Source organism: Gossypium raimondii, chromosome 10 (genome assembly GCF_025698545.1).
Source record: "Gossypium raimondii isolate GPD5lz chromosome 10, ASM2569854v1, whole genome shotgun sequence".
Lineage (NCBI taxonomy): Eukaryota > Viridiplantae > Streptophyta > Magnoliopsida > Malvales > Malvaceae > Gossypium > Gossypium raimondii.
The window spans coordinates 14,324,420-14,342,243 of record NC_068574.1 but is presented as its reverse complement, the minus strand read 5'-3'; the positions used below and the strand labels follow the sequence as shown (position 1 = coordinate 14,342,243).

Genomic DNA, 17,824 nt, shown 5'->3' with positions numbered 1-17,824 from the left:
GCTTCCACCCATTTAGTAAAGTAATTGACGACCACAAAGATGAATCAATGATCGTCAGACTCTTTTGGCTAGATTGACCAAATGACCTTTATGCCCCACATATGGAGAAGTCAAGTATCCGAATGATTCTTTGTAGGGTAAAATTCGTTTCTCAACTTGTTCTACCATCCTTAACAGGTCCGGAAATAGGCTACAATCTATGTCATCTTCAAAGTCATGAGATCCCTCTAAACACATGTCTCGCTCAAAAGGAGATTCTGAGTCTGTAGCAGCGTCACTCATGTCGTTGATATCCAGAGACCTATAGTAAGTACAAAAGAATATACAAAGAATGTACGAATTTAAGAATGATTATTTGTACAATATAATTATGAATGTGGAAGAAAATCCAAAAGAATGAAAGAATAATTATTGAAAAAGAATAAAATATATTGGCTCAAAAAATGAATGTAAAGATGTATTTTATTAGAATAATGACGTTCAGACATGAGCCTATTTCGCAAAGGCATTTTTATAATTTTTAGGCTAAAAACAACAAAATTGTTCTGAACATTACTCTAAATAAGCTCTTAAAAACTACAGAAATTTCTTCCGCAATTCAATTACTTAGAACACTTCTAAGTTGATAAGGGCGAATATCTTCAAGGACCCTAGTAAATTGTCTTCAAAAATGGCAATGATGTGAACGCCTCTCAACATTCTTCATACATCCCATTCATCCCCATTGTCAAATGTGATTGGGTAGCAGATTTTATGCACTGGATGAATCGCCAAATTTGACAACGCCCATACTGATAAGCCTTTCAACCAGTTTTTTAAAGGTAATGCAATTTTCTATAGAATGCCCCGTAATTCCTGCATAATAATCACATTGTGCACTTGCATTATACCATTTGGGATACGGGGGCTGTGGAGGCTTCACATGTAAAGGAGAAACAACATGCGCATTGAATAAGCTTTGATACAGCTTTTTGTACGACATTGGAATTGGCGTAAACTGGAGCTTTTCAATACCTGGCTTCATACCTAATTCTTGTCTTCATAAACTCTGTTGATTAGCAATCAATTTGCCATACGTATTCACGTTGTTCACCTCATTTTCCTTTTCATTTGAGGCTTGCCTTCTGTTATTTCCTCCAGCATCAATCTTTCCGCTCCTTATGGCGCTTTCAATCATTTCACCATTCATGATAATGTCAGAAAAGCTTTTTGTTGCACTCCCTAACATATGTGTGATGAATGGGGCCTTCAATGTATTAACGAAAAGCATCGTCATCTCTCTTTCTAGAAGAGATGGCTAAACTTGGACGGCAACCTCCCTCCATCACTGTGCGTATTGCCTGCAATGTAACAGCCCGATTCTGGGCCTAGTCGGAATAGTGGTTTCGGGACCACAAATCCGACGAGGGAAAATATGGTTATTATTATATTTTTATGGTCTACAATTTCACGGAAAATTTTCGTAAAAATTTCGTTCGAAAATTTCGACGTTTGGGCACTCAATTTAGTCAAAAGGACTAAATTGTAAATAGTGCAAAAGTTGAGTTCTACATCTTAGGGGTGTCTAATTGTTATGAAATTTTAAATTGGAGGTCTTTATGTGGTAATTAGACCATTAATTAGTTGATGGACAAAAATAGACATAAGAAATGGGTGAAATAGATTTTTTTAAATGGGGGCATTTTAGTCATTTGGTTATTAAATAGAATTAAATGGGAAAAAGATGGCAAAATATGCTCATCTTCTTCATGGTGAACGAAATCAGCAAGGGGAAGCCATATTTAGGGTTTTAAGCTTTCAAGCTCCATAGTAAGTGATTCTAAGCCCGCTTTTAATGTTCTTCGTATTTTTGAGTCCCTAACTTGGTTTAGCTTATTCTACCATTAATTAGTGTTAGGGTTCATATTTGGAAAAATATCCATAGGTGAAATGTGTTTATTTTGCTGTTTTATGGTGGAATATGAAGCTAGAGATTATGTTAAACAACTTTTGCTAAGCAATTTTAAGCAAAACGGGTAAATAGACATAATCGGTAAAAATAATTAATATTCAAAAGTATGTGTTGGAGTGGGAATTTGATGTTGCCATAGAAGGAAAAATGTTCAGCATGTTATAAAACTTAAGAATAAGTGATGAAGTTTAATTTCGAGCTTAGGGACAAAAGTGTAATTATGCAAAAGTTTGGGGCAAAATTGTAATTTTCAAAAAGTTGGGTGGTGGATTATTTTAATAAATGTGAATAATAAACGAGTTAAATTTGCTATTATAGATCAAGAAAGACGTGAAGAGTATATCAAGCGGGAAAAGAAAAGATAGTGGAGTAAAGTGCAAAATTACGATATTTTGCACCGAGGTAAGTAAACACGTGACTTAATGTATTATTTTGATATTATTTGATATATGTTGAGATTTATTTGGAATTAAAATAAATGTTTGGCAATATCCTAAAAATGTTGTTAAATCGGGAAAGGTGATAAAGGGTTGCAATATATGGGTTATGGGTTGAACACTTGGAATAAGCGGAGTATGTTGTATATAAAAGGGGTTGCTGTGTGCTGATTCCCCGATTTATGGGTGGTGCTATGTGCGTGATCCACCATATCTTTGAAATGTGAAAGGGGGTTGCTATGTGCTGATTCCCCCGAGGGGTTGCTAAGTGCTGATTCCCCGATTTCATTGGTGGTGCTAAGTGCGATATCCACCATATCTTTGAAATGAAAAAGGGGTTGCTATGTCTGATTCCCCAGGGGTTGCTAAGTGCTGATTCCCGATTCATTGGTGGTGCTAAGTGCGATATCCACCATATCTTTGAAATAAAAGGGGTTGCTATGTCTGATTCCCAGGGGTTGCTAAGTCTTGATTCCCGATTCAGTGGTGGTGCTAAGTCAGGGATCCACCAATAACGGCTAACATTCCAGTGTTCAACGAAAAAGTGTGGAAGATGAATATTGCCATATGGTGGAAAATTTTATGGGGTAAATATTGAGTTGAATACTAAATCGACCCATGTATGAGATGGGAGAAAATATCAAAAAGCATAAAGGAACGATTTAATTATAAACTGTGTTGAACAACAGCAATTGGGTAACTTTGAAAAATCACCATAAATGGTGGAAAATGAATGGGAAGCTGAATAATATATGAAATTGAAGTTGAATGTATCTATTCTCATATGAAAGAAATAGAATAAGCAAAGGAGTTGTATTTTTGGAGATATCTGAATTTTACTGAAACAGGGCTGGATTGATTTCGAGATCCCCTGTTCTAACTTTGGAAAATTACCAAAAATTGAAAAAAAATAATTATGACATGAAATTTATATCCCTGGAATCCTTATTGAGTGTATTTTTATTAGAAACAAGCGAAACCATTTTTCAAATTTTTTACAGAGAGTTAAGTGAATTTTAGTGAGTAAGGGTCAGAACCGTTGGGCAGTGAAACAGGGGAAGGTTTAATGAATAAACTGTACTAATTGGCTGGGTTAAAAATTGTGAAATTTTTATGGTGAAATGGTATATGAGTCTAGTTTCAGGGAAAATTTACGGAACTCAATTTGGATCCCTGTAGCTCCAGATAAAAATAAATTAGCGACTATGATGCAGAAAAACAGCTTGCTGGAAATTGCCTAAACAATAAAGTTATTCATGAATAAGTTTATATTTTGGTGTAGTTATGGGAGTAATTACTTATTTATCATGTGTTTACTTACTAAGCTATATGCTTACTCGATTTTATTTTTCTCTTGGTTATAGTGACTTCCAACAACTCGGAAATTGGAACGAAGTCAGACAATCATCTACACTATCCTTCACATTTGGGGTATTTTACTACTAGTGTTCCGAAATTTTATGGCATGTATAGACAATTTATGTAATGTGGGATCATCATGTAAATATATGTTATGGTTCCCTTTTAAATGTAGTGTTTATTAATAGTTAAACTATATGTGTGTTTATACAAATGAAATTGGTTGGTATATTGGAATGTGTTCTAAATTTGCAGGAGGTTTAAGCAAAAATAAGTAGGAATGCTGTCGAAATTTTTAAAAAATTTAGTAATACCTCATACTTTGTTCCGATAAGGAATACGGGTAAGGGGTGTTACATGCAACTTTCACCAGGCTTTTTCTCCATGTTCTGCAGAGTAATTCTATCAGGTACCATGTCAGTCACATGGCTGTACTATTTTAAGAATACATGTGCTAGATCTCTCCATGAATTAATCTGGGTACGGCGCAATTGATTGTACCACTTGGATGCTGCCCCTGCGAGGCTATCCTGGAAACCATTGAGTTAACTAAGCCATCATACTCCTTTGAGATTCCATCATTTTGTCTATCATTTTTGCTGCTCATTCATTTGCTTTTGAAGCTGCTCCTGCATTTCCTTTTGGGATTGTTCTAGTCTTTCCATCCTTTGATCCATATCCTTAGTTTTCGATCGAATACCGTAGCGGTGTTTAGTAGGTTGGTTGGTTTCCAGATAAACTGAGCAGTGATTTAAATTAATTAGAATTTTTGAAGAATTTTAATGCTATGATATCATGTAATGCGAATGCATGAAATGAATGCATAAAGAGACGTTGATTCTGATTCAATTCCATTTAGAAAACTTTTCTAGAAAACAAATCTCTTTACATAAAATGGATATTTATATGGCCTTGCCCTCATAGGTGGAGATATCCGATCCTCTTCTTCACTCGAGCATTAAGATAAATCTCACGAACTCTTTAAAAAACGTCTCTTCTATCTCCTTTTTTGCTCGATCCAGGTCGTAACTTATTGCTCACTCATCCTCGTGATGCTCGTTGGCTTCTCTTTAAGAAGGTTCAATGGCTCTCAAATAATCTTTGTCATCTTGAATCCTTGGGCAACGGAGCCATAGTCATGTAGTCTTCCATTAAATTATCATCCTTCTCTTATCACGTGTTCTTGGACCATATTCGGACAACCATATTGTCATCCACTTTATCAAGAAACTTATTTCCTTATGACAAGCTCTCTATTTAGCAACTGAATGTGAATCAACACCTCCTTTTTTATGATGAAATGAAATGTCATGTCATGCAATCAAAATAAAACACAAAAAGTCAGTATCGAATATAAACATAGAATATAATCAAGAAAGAGTAAAACACCTACTAGGATATCTACTAGGGTTTAGTATAGTTCTACCTAAGGTAAGCTCCTAAGGCTCATTATATGCGGTTTGGTTCTAAAGTAAAGGTACCCGAACCAGCAGATTCCTCAATCCTCACCCATTATAGGCTCATATGGATCGAGTTCGGTTCAGGGGAATACATTTCCCTATGGCTTCACGGAGATGAAAATCTCACGAAAACATAGGTACGGATGTATCCCAGAAGCAATCCACTACCCTACACGGAGGTGAAAACCTCACAAAGGCATAGCTTCTCACTCCCACTTAAAAGGGTAAAATTGTTCAACTCATGAAATGTATAATGCAAACAATATTTAAACAAGAAGATAATGAATGCAAAAGGATGTCATGAGTTTTTTTAAAAATATATATTTTCTCGACCATAAGACAAAAATTAATCAACTTTGTGGCTCGACACTCTTATTTTTTTTAAAAATGTCCCCAGTGGAGTCGCCAAGTTGTCGAAACCATTTTTTTGAAAAAAACAAAAATTTTAGGTTGTCGACTTTTTAAAAAAATAAAATTGGGAGTCGCCACCAATCTTTTATTGAGGTCTGATTGGATCACCTAAAAAGACGGCTTTGGTCTACGAGTTTTAGAAAAATGGATTCGGGAGTCAGTTACGTACGAGGAAGGATTAGCACCCTCGTACGCCCAAAATTGTTACCTAGTTAATTAATTAATGTCTTAATGTCGAAAATTTGAAGAAATATAATCCTTAGAAAAGACTTAAAAATGTTACGTATTAAAACCTTTATCATTTCAGAGAAAGAAAATGTCACACCCAATACGTTAGGGCACGACATTCTAATTTTCCCCAAAAATGAATTAGGCCAAAATACTAGTGCAATAAAAATTTAAAAGAATATTCATTTATTCAAGATTTAAGAAATCGCGGCCCCATACGTTAGGGCACAATTCCTTTAGAATCCCAAACTCGGAATATTTCCTTTATTATTTTTTTAAATATTCATTTCGAGAAATCAATGTGTCACATCCAATACGTTAGGACACAACGTGTTGAATTCCCAATAATGATTTCTTTATTTTTTTTATTAAAGAGAAATGCTCAATTGTTAGATTTAACGAAGAAAATCGGAACCCAATACGTTAGGGCTCAATTTCCTTGAAAATCCTAAATACGAGCATTATCTCAATTTTGAAAAGTTTGAAATCGAGTAAAAAAAATGATGTGATGCTATATTAAATAATGCAATAGTAAATATCACAATGGCATAGAAATAATATAAATAAATGAATAAATAAAATAATCACATACAAAATATCAAATAAATGATCGAAATAAAAAAATCTTTTAACATATAAACTAAAACATGAATTAATAATCGAGTGAAGAAAATAAACAAAACATAAAGAATAAAAGGCACATAATATATACATTGAAACTAAAAGTCATACACATAATTTACATATGGAATATTGGGCTATGAAACTTATACATACATGATTCATTTATGAAAATAAAGGAAAAAATATAAACTATAAAGTATATTAAAAAGACATATATTTGCATTTTTTAAAAATAAATATATTCATATATATAAATAAATAAATAAATTGGTTAAAAATATTAATATGTATACATACATATATATACTAAAATAAATATATACATATAGATTATAAAAATAATTACATATAAATAAAAATAAAATAAAAATAATTATATTATACTACAAAAACAAACCTGCGTATGTAAAAAATATATACATATATATTTTTTTAAAAATAATAATTAAATATGAAAAATAAATAATAAAAAAATAAAAAAAACTAATTAATTAAAAATAAAAAAATAAAAAAAAGCTAATTTGAACTTTAAATAAAAATTCAGAGGCAAATCTGTAAATAAATGGAGACTGAAGGACCAAATTGAACGTGCATATTACATCGAGGGACCGGAAGGGAGATTTTCCCTATTTCCCTAAACGGCGTCGTCCAATCAGGATCGAATTGAATTTTAAAATGAATAAAAGGGTAAATTCAAAAATAAAAAAAACTTAATTTTAAAGATATTAAAAGGCGGAGGGGCTAAATAAAATAAATAAATAAAAATCGCAGTGGTATCACCTTCTCCCTTTTTTAAAATCGTAAATAAGTAAAAAAATAATCGAAAGAAAAAAATAGTAAACCACCTTTAAAAAACTGTCAATCGTTCTCTTTTTTTATTCCTCATTTTTCTTTTTTTTAATAATGAAGCGAGAGGCCTCTATTTATAGTTGAGCCTCCCCAAATCCAACGGTACAGATCAATTACATCAACGGCTGAGATTAAAGGGTATCTACAAATTAAATCTCTAAGATTACAAAATCATATCTTCTAAGATTGCATATCATATCTAAGATTATATATCATATCTAAGATTGCATATATCTAAGATTATATATTATATCTAAGATTGCATATCATATCTAAGATTGCATATCCCTGAAGATTATGTTTCCATAAGCTTGTAGATGGACCTTCAACCTTTTCAAGTAATGGGCAATTCCAATGATATTACTTTGGGTTTTTTTTTTGTGAGCCCGGGCTAAAATTGGGTATTACAACGACCATCAACAATGAAAAGGGATGGTGACGACCATCAAAATTATGAAAAGAGATAGCTTTAGCTATCGAATTATGAAAAGGGATAGTTTCGGCTATCGAATCATGAAAATGGATAGTCTTTGCTATTGAATTATGGAAAGGGATGTGTCAACCATCGTGTTATTACTTCATGTGAGCTTCGGTACGAGCTTTTAAATGTAACTTACCTTATTATGATGGAAGGTAGGAAGTGTGTACTTTTGTGACAATGAAGAGCATAATTTCATATACCTAAGCTTATGTTTTAGCTATGATCATGTTGGATTTATTTATATATGCTTTGAGATTTTGTGATGTATTGATAAACTTAGACTATATTCGATATGAACTTACTAAGCATAACATGCTTACCTTGTGTTTTTTTTTTTGTTTTTGTAGCTAATCGGAAGCTCGTTCGGGTTGGAAAGTCGTTGGAGACCTATTACACTATCCATCGGCTATATCGGTAGATTTTGATGTTTGTAAGTCTTGGTTATAATTATCATGTATAAGTATTTTGGTTGATGTGGTAGCCATTTATTTGGCTTGTTTTTATGATTTTTGAGTAGTGATATGGAAATAGTTTTGGTATGTAAATACTTGGCCTTAAAGTGGTTAATGTTTTAGCCAATATGTTTTGGCTTGTCAATTTGCTATTTTGAATGTTTGAAATGGTTGAATGTGTTGTTATATGTATGTGGCCTTATAATGGTTAAAATTGTAGTTGTAGAGATGTTTAGATGATGAATGTGAAAATAGTCATTTTGGTATGAAAATGTGGTTGGCATATATGTGTATTGATGCTAATTGTTGAATGACATTTGGTACCATTTGGTGTGTTTTTGATAGGTAAATCAAATGGTATGTTATGGTATAAACTTAGCTAAAAGTTAGTTGAACATTTGGCCAAATTGTGTTTATATTTGTCCATGTTTTATTATTGTGATTAAGGTGCCTTTTAGGCATATTGGTTGTATGCTTATATACCATATTGGATTGCTTAGTTATGCATGGTTTTGGTGCAATTTGAATGCTTATTTATATATGCAAAAGTTATTGTAGGTTCATGCTTGAATGAGTGAGAAAAATGGCTTGGGAATGGCCAATTTTTTGTCCACACGGGCAGAGACATGGGCGTGTGTCTTAGTTGTGTGTGACACATGGCCTGGCAACACAGTCGTGTGTCCCCTGTAGCTTTCAAAGGGTTGCAAGCCAGGTTGTTACATGGCCTACCATACGGCCCGGCACATGGGCGTGTGAGGTAATTTCGAAGGGTACACGGCCTGGCACACGGGCGTGTGGCTTGGCCGTATGACCCAAGTCAGTGAGTTACACGGGCAAGGGCACGGGCTGGGGCATAGCTGTGTGTCCCTACTTCGAATGTCCACACTACCTGAGACACGGGCGTGTCCTTTGGCTGTGTGACCCCTGCAGTGTTGAAAATTTTCATTATTTTCTGAAAAATTCTATGAGTTTCCGATTTAGTCCCAACTTGTTTCTAATGTGTTTTTAGGGCCTCGAAGGCTCGTATAAGGGACAATATGCATGTTATGGATTTGTTTGATATGATTATTGATATGAATTGAAATGTTTAAATTCTTGATCGTTTTGAAATGAAAACTACGAAAATGCTCCGTAATCGTTTTGAAATGTTAGGGGTGTTACACTGTCATTGCCAAACATGATGCCACGTGGTGTCGCGCGATTGGCTAGCACTACCACATCATCAAAAAACTAACAGCGTTAGACTCGGGTACTGATTTAGTGGATGAAAAAAATTTGGGTACCAATTTGAGACAAAAAAAAAATCTTTAAATACCAATATGAGAGAAGTGATCAAGTTTAGATACCAATTTTATATTTAACCCAAAAGAATATATATATCTCATTTCATATAATTATTGATTGTGGAATTTAATAATTGATTGAAGTTAATTAAAATGATATGTATTTTTAGCGTGTTTTATTCCAATTAAATGTTAAATTGTGAAATCTAATTAAAAGGACATTAAAGCAGATACCAAACTCGAAGCCTAGCGAAGGCGGCCGGAATAATTGTCAAATGGACTTTTTTTTCTTTTGCTGTTTAGAAGTTGGAAGAAACGTTGGAGACCCTTTCAGCCGGCTAAAGCGAAGTCCGCAGCAACATCATAACTAATCTAAACAAAATCCAAATCCTCCAATTTTCCATAGCACGTTTTCCTTGTTTGATTCTTTTTTTTTTCTTTTTTTATCTTTGCAACAAAGATTCTAATATATTTTATTTCTTACCTTTGACTTTAATGGAATACACGCCAACTTCAGCTATTCCCTAGATTTCTTCTTTTCACATTCTCTCCAAATTTAGAAAATTCTTATAGACATTCAACCATTGGAAGGTGCAGTGTTAAGCAAGCTAAACTTTGGACAGTATATTATGGACTACAATTTGAGATTGAAGGAGATGATAGTTGAGATTGATTGTGCTATAGTTGTTAAAGACATCCTTTGAGATCTCAATAGACATACGACCAGAGATTTGGTCTTTAGAACAAGAACTTTGTAAGCGCGGTTGACATGTGATCATCAGACATATTCCAATAGAAGCGAATTATGCATCCCACTTTTTAGCAGGCTCAATGAAGGATTATCTAGGTAGTTCACGGAATTTTCATATTCTTCCGATTAAGGTTGTTGATCAGATTCGTTTAGATATCCAATCTTTTTACCCCAATTCAAAAGACAATTTTGTTAGTTTATAATTAAACTATCATGTTATTATTACCAAAAAGAAAAAAACCTTAAACTCTATTATGAAATAATGAAATATAAAGTTTTAAATTATTAACAATTTTAACAGAATTATTAACGATTCCTCATATATTCCTTTTGTTAATTAAAATTCAGGTTTAGGGTTTATTTTTGTTTTATTTGTTTCGCATATATTACTTTTTTAATTAGGGTAAAAATCTGATGACTCCTAATTTTGTGTTTATAAACATATTATACCATTTATAAGACCCTAAAATATATGAAGTGGCATTAAAAAATAAAATTCTACAATTATATTAATATAACTTAAACTCGATATAAGAAAACACTGTATTTTATTATACTAACTATGACTTTTTGGGATATTTTAAATCATTAAATTAGATTTGGTCTCTTATTTTTCTCCAACTGGACTTTTCTTGTTCAACGTTGTTAGCTTCCATCTGTTTTAAATCATATTTTTGTTATTTTATGTGTATTTATTAATAGAAAAAAGGGAGTCTAGAATTAAACCAATCACCAAACCTTGTTTATTTTTAGCACCATTTGTGAATGGAGTTTTTTCAAAAATAAAAACCCCCCCATTTCAATGCCTCAATCTAGGACAAGAAACTCACTCTTCACAATTATCAACCATCCTTACCAAGTCTTCATTTCGAAGAAACCCCTCAAACAATCTTTCCAGTCCTATCAAGGTATATCAATGTCTTCTTTTCAATTTCTCATGATGTTTACGTGGAACCTGGTTTTTTCTGTTTATTTGCCGCATGCGATTTGATACCGATAAAAATTATTACGAAATTTGAAATAATTTCTTCGAGGGGCTTTTTTTTCCCTTCTTTTTTAATCTAATTCTACCTTTTATTGACCATGTTTTAAGATTATTAGTCTCTTTTAAGTTTTCTTAGCAGATGTTCATGTATCTTATTCTTTTCGAGAATAGTCAAAATTATGATAATTCCATGAATTTTGTGTCATATATTTTTCTATCTCTGTGTTATAATTATCCAACAAGAAAGTTTTTTTTTTTTTTTTATATGGAGAAATTGGTGGTGAAAATGGATATTGTTTTGGGGTTCAGGAGTCAACGCAAATGAAGGAGAAATCACCTTCTGCTATGGCGTCAGTCAAGGGCTCAGTTAACAAGGAAGAGGAAATTGAATCCTTGAAAATGGAGGTTGGCAAGAATGAAGAATCGGATAAAGAAGCTTCATTTAATAAAATGAAAGATGAATCGGGTATGGTCAAATCCTCCGAGTCTGATCCAACAGAGTCTTTATCGGAAGATCAACAGAGAATCCATCAACTGAGTGAACAAATCAAGGAAAGACAAGAATCCGAGAAGAAGATATATGATTCATATGTGGCTCAATCGAAAGAGTTTGAGCAAGCAAAGGTTTCACTTGAACATTCCAAGAACCAAATCAACTCTCTCCTGGAAAACCTGCAGAAATGGGAACACCCATCAAATGTTTCCTTTCAAACTTCCCTGGGGAATGACCATTTAAAAAGACTTGAATTGGAGCTTCAATTTACCAAAGAGAAATTGGTTCGTGCCCAAGAAGATGAGCAAGCTTCTTCATTAAGGGCTAAGAATCTAACTGAGGAAGTAAACTTTCTGAAAAGTGAAATGAAATTCATTGCTGATGCAGAAGAAAACAACAAAAAAGCCATGGATGATTTAGCCTTGGCATTGAAAGAAGTGATAACAGAAGCAAACGAAGCCAAGAACAAGCTGTCTGCAACACAATTTGAGCTGGAGAAAACAAAAGGGTTGGTAGAAAATTTGAAGATGAAGCTGAAAATGGTGGAAGGAAAGTATAACGAAGCAAAAAAAGAAGCTGATCGATATAAAAACACATCGGAGAGGTTAAGGATAGAAGCTGAAGAATCCCTCATGGCATGGAATACAAGAGAGATTGGATTCGTGGACTGCATTAGAAAAGCCGAAGATGAACGAAATGCTGCAAAAGACGAAAGCAAAGCACTGCTGGAATCCCTTGAAGAAGCTGAGAACATGAACAAGAAGGCCAAGGAAGAGAATCAGAAACTTCGGGACATCATGAAACAGGCCATAAATGAAGCTAACGTAGCCAAAGAAGCGGCCAACATTGCTAGAGAGGAGAATTCGCAACTCAAGGACTCCATTGCCAAAAAAGATGAAGCTTTGAATTTCCTTTCCCAAGAGAATGAAACCCTTAAGATCAATGAAGCGGCTGCTTGTGAGATGATTAAGGAGTTGAAGCAATTGCGAAATAAAGGAGTTTGAAAACGCCCGATTCTCACGAAAAAGGTAATAAAGCGAATTAAAGTGGTGAAAAATTTGTATAGATTCAGCACTCCCACTTGTTTGATTCTAAAGTTCCCATAGAAACAAATTAAAAGGTTGCAGAAGATGAAAGTGATGAACATTTAATGCAGCTGAAATGAAAATCCCACACACACAGTAGAAGTAGGAATCTATCCAGATTTTAATGAAATATTAAATTCTTTTTTTTTTTTTATGTATCTATTGCTCCATCCAAATTTGTTGTCAATTGAAAATTTTTAGAGTAAATTATACAGTAGGTCACTAAACTAGTAAGTTAACATTTTGGTCATTTAACTTCAAAGTGTTACAAAATAGTTATTGAATTATTCAAAAGTTTTCATTTAAGTTACTGAACTATTTGAAAATTTTTATTTAAGTCACTGAGCTATTAATTGTTTTTTTTAAGTCTGGTTAGTGAGCTCCAAGCGATGTTTCGACAATCGGTGAGGTAGATCAATACCCATTGATGAGTAGAATAATATACCTTACATCCAAGTTGATTTGACAATCAATATCCAAAATCTGTGAAGAAATCTGTTTGGGTTTCAGTTAGCAAATTTGTGGCATTCAAAGTTGTTTCCTTAAAAAAACTGAGTTCTAGATGAGAACGGGAATATGAGCTTTCAATTGGTGCAAGCAGTGCAAATAGAGAAGGTCGTACAGTAGTGATTTTAACATCCCAGTGACTTAAATGAAAATTTTCGAATAGTTCAGTGACTATTTGTAAATTTTTAAAGTTAAGTGACCAAAACGTAAACTTACGATTATAGTTTAGTGATCTTGGATGTAGTTTACCAAAATTTAAAGGTAGAGTTTTAGGAATTTGGATTTTAAATATAGTTTAAATTTATGGTAAAATACATATATATGTTATAAATATTTTATTATTATAAAGTGGGTGTCCATTAGAACAAGAAGTTTGATATATTTCAAGGCTTTAATGTCCATTAGGAGTAAAATTTTATTACATTCATACTTCTTATGTCTATAAATATAGTCATTGGAAAAATATTGTAAATATCCTTATTGAACAATAAAATAATTATTTCTCTTTTGTTATAATATTTCTCTTGTTCTTTATTCTTTTTATTCTTTATTTTATAACATGTTATCAGCACGAGTTTGCTTAAAAGTAATAGTTTCTTTGTATTGAAGACCATTGTTATGGTTGAAAACATAGTCGATTAAAACGGTGCGGTTTGGCAAGAAGTTAATGAAACGGTGCCCTGCAAAGTTAGTGAAACAGAGCGTTTAAGGAATAAATTGGTACTATCAGTTACTACTTTCTTAACGAACTTTTATCGCAGTAATTATTACCCTTTATAGTTGCTGTAAATGAAATGAGTCATGCATATAAGCAAATTCAGTTTTTTTAGTCATCATTCCTCTCTTTTCTCTCTCAATCCTTCTCTGTTCTATCTTCTCTCTTTTGTTTTCTCCCTTTTCAATGACGCCCGTAACAAAGGTATCAGAGCTACCGATCAGCAATGGCAGGCCAAGATGGGCAAGGTTTCAGGCATTTCAAGAAGAGTTCGAAGGAAATATGCTCTCTCTTCTTGAAAAATACTTTGGCAAAACTACAACCACGACTCAAGCAAAAGGAAAAGGTCTCTTTAGAGGTCCACCCCCGGGCTTTCCAGCCAAAGATAGTTTTGAAGCCCTCAACAATCTATTGAATAGTCCAACTATAACTCACCAAGGACTGGGGTTCCCCCGAACGAACTTATAGCAATAACTGCCCCCGTTTATATGGAACTAATTTTCAGGGTTAGTGGTCGATGTTAGAACAGTATTTCTCGGCTGAGGGAGTACCTGAAGAGGACAAGGTATGAACGGTGATGCTTCATCTTAAGGATTGTACCCTGGAATAGCACCACTTTCATGCTCAAAAGCATGGTGGCTTTCATCATCTAGGCTGGGCTAGTTATGCTCACAGCATTAAGGAGCACTTCGAAGCGAGTGTGTACAAGGATGTAATGATCGATTTGGTAACCCTGAGACAACATGGGATAATGGAAAAATATCACGATCAATTTGTAAGTCTTCTAAACCAGTTGCAGTTGCCCAAATATTATGCCCTTAGTATATACATTTGCAACTTGAAGAAAGAGATAAGGAAATATTTACAGTTGTTTCGACCTCAGGCTTTTGTAGAAGGTTTCCATTTTGCCCAACAAGTGAAGTGTGTTGTTAGTGTCTCCCCAGGGAAAGGATTCTTGTCTAAAGGCCTTACTATTACTAGGTACCATACTGCAACTTCCACAAGAGTCCCTATCTCTAACCAGTCGAGCCCATCAGTCCACCCACCATCGAGAGGACTTGTGGCTTCAAAAATGCCCTCTAAGCATGTAAGCTCTGCACTAATGGCAAAGAGGAAGCAAAAAGGGCTTTGTTTTTTGTGTGGGCTTAAGTACCACGTAGGTCATAAATGTGTTAAAAGCCAACTCTATCAAATGCTACTATAATCATCAAGTGAAGATGATGTTGAGGAATTCTGTAAACTGAAAAATATATAGGATTTTTCCTATATAATTTGTCATCTTTTTTACTTAAATTTATTGTTAAAACCAAGTAATTGTTTAATAAATTAATGAAATATGCGAAAATATAAAATTAGGACATGAAAATTATTAAAATGTGATTTTATGCTTTATTATATAGTTTTCATGCATAAAATGGCTTATTTTATATTAGTTTGAGCATATTATATTTTTAAGCTATAAAGTGGGTCATGCATGATTAAACTAAATAAAAATATAAAGTTATATTTAATAATTCATTTTAAATATTTCATTAATAAATTGAGTTTTAATTAATTAAGTAAATTAATTAATTGAAGTGGTTAAAATTATTTATTTGATCCTCTAAACTATCTACTATTTTTGGACAGGTCTGAGAGTTTTCTTCTAATTGCAAAACTGTCCAAATTGTGGACCAAGTCAACCCAATTTTCGGCTACACATGGCTGATCATAAATCAATTTTTGGTTTAATTACATAAAGTCCTTAAAGAGTTAAAGAAATTAGAGATTTTCCCGAAGATTTGCTGGTGACCGAGTCTTAGTCTTGAGTTGTGGTGGCATTCAAATTGACCAAGAATTAAACAGAATCAGCCACATTTCCTCAATTCATGGCCGGCCATCCTTGGAAGAAGTTTCAAAAGATATTTTTAGTAAACTAGCTCCATTGCCTCACCTATAAATAAAAGTTCATTTCTCACTTTTTCAATCATCCCTCAAGCATCTTTCAATCATCCCTCACTCATTCATCATTCTCTCCTCTCTCAACTCTCTTAGCTATCTTTCCCCCTCACGCATGTCACCATCATTGCATAAGGATTTTTAGCAAAATTAGCCTCTTAAAGAACCCTTGGTCGGCCACTTTAGAGAACCATCAACAAATGAGCAAAGCAAAGAAGCGAAGGAGCTTCGTCAGTCAGAGTCTTGGGTGGCAGCCACTCTAAATTGGGTTTAATCTTTCTTTTCTTTAATTTAATCTAAAGATGTTTGCTATGTTTTCTTTTTTCTTGTTTGTAACAATGATAGCTTAATTTTATTTAAGCTAGGATGATTGCTTTGATTAAATAATATTTATTTTATTCATGCTTATAATATTTGTGCCTTAATCAATCAAGTTTTCAATTAAATTCAAGTTTGTATTTCGTTCATACGTGATTAGAATGCACCTGAATTAGCTGAGCGATCCTGACCAGACGACAGCTAATGGACACATAATTGAAATGTGCATGCTCAATTTAGATCCTGACCCGGTTAAATTGTAGGTTGCATAACAACTCTGACCAGGCTTTGTTATCTGCATAGTTTTTAGATTTGTGTGATTAAATTGTTTCAAACCTGACACGTCCCTGTTACTTCACACAAATACTAAGAAACCCTTAGTAAATAAGGATTAGTAAAATGCGTATTTACTAAGTAAAGGATTCTGAAAGGACCTAATGTGGTTTCCAAACTCATGAAAGATCGATTTGCCATGGAATGTTTTTTCGACTGTTATTAAGCATGTTGATAATAAGTTGAGTTTAATTAAAGTAATTGTCCTAGTTTATTTATGTTATAATTATTGCAAAATTGTGTTTAATTTTACTAAAATCTATTTCATTTAGTTTGCATAGTTAGGATAATTTGCATTAGGGATCATTGCAATTAGTTTAATCACCACTTTTCAACTATATTGTGTTTTTATTTACTAAATTGTTAATATAATTTTACAAATTAAGTGACTTAGCACAAATACAATCCCTGTGGAGACGATAACTCGATACTTACTTATTACTTGATAACGACTGTGTACACTTGCACAAACCTATGCGTTACAAGATTTGGACGCCGTTGCCGGGGACTGTCAACTACTGCCTAGTCATTTTTTTCATGAAATTATTTATTTTCAATTTGATTTATTTCTGACATTACTAACTTATTCTTTTTAATTTTTGTGATTTTCTTTTCAGGTGTTTATGAGCATAGATCAAATTATCGATTTACTCCCTATAGACCCTGAAATTGAGTGAACTTTCAGACAAAGAAGATGTGAACGAACAGCTCAAAGATAAGTCAAGATGGACCTTAGAAATCAGAATCAAGACCAAGGTAATGAAGCCAATTATGTACAAAATCCTATCCTCATTGTCGATGATAGGGATCGATGCGTCAAACAATATGATGTGCCACTTTTCAGTGAGTTAAACCCAGGAATTAGAAGGCCAGATATTGAGGCAACCCAGTTTGAATTGAAACCAATGATGTTTCAAATGCTACAAACGGTGGGCCAATTTAGTGGTATGCCCACGGAAGATCCACATCTCCACCTTCGATTGTTTATGGAGGTGACTGATTGCCAGTGTGACTGAAGACACACTGAGGTTGAAGTTGTTTTCGTACTTGTTACGAGATCAAGCACGTGCATGGCTCAATTCGGTACCACCAAGTTCCATATCTACATGGCAAGAATTAGCAGAGAGATTTTTGGTTAAGTATTTCCCACCTAGCAAAAACGCT

At 33.5% G+C, this 17,824-nt stretch overlaps 1 protein-coding gene and 1 long non-coding RNA gene across 2 annotated transcripts; both read left to right on the top strand.

Moving 5' to 3' along the window:
- The first annotated feature begins 2,299 nt into the window (after positions 1-2,299).
- Positions 2,300-3,966, top strand: LOC128034131 (uncharacterized). The gene is made up of 2 exons (XR_008190242.1): positions 2,300-2,353; positions 3,753-3,966. It is a non-coding gene; the product is annotated as an uncharacterized LOC128034131 (long non-coding RNA).
- A 7,033-nt stretch (positions 3,967-10,999) lies between these two features.
- Positions 11,000-13,186, top strand: LOC105777748 (nuclear matrix constituent protein 1a). Its single transcript, XM_012601166.2, has 2 exons — positions 11,000-11,194; positions 11,543-13,186. The coding sequence occupies exons 1-2, from the start codon at positions 11,089-11,091 to the stop codon at positions 12,766-12,768; spliced, it is 1,332 nt and encodes a 443-aa protein (XP_012456620.1). The 5' UTR covers positions 11,000-11,088; the 3' UTR covers positions 12,769-13,186.
- Positions 13,187-17,824: the final 4,638 nt, after the last annotated feature.

What these genes read in the sequence shown, in the direction of transcription:
- LOC105777748 (XM_012601166.2), top strand. Translation starts at nt 11,089, where the DNA reads ATGCCTCAATCTAGGACAAGAAACTCACTCTTCACAATTATCAACCAT. An exon ending in ATCTTTCCAGTCCTATCAAG is followed by an intron (nt 11,195 to 11,542) that starts GTATATCAATGT and finishes TTTTATATGGAG; the next exon opens with AAATTGGTGGTGAAAATGGA.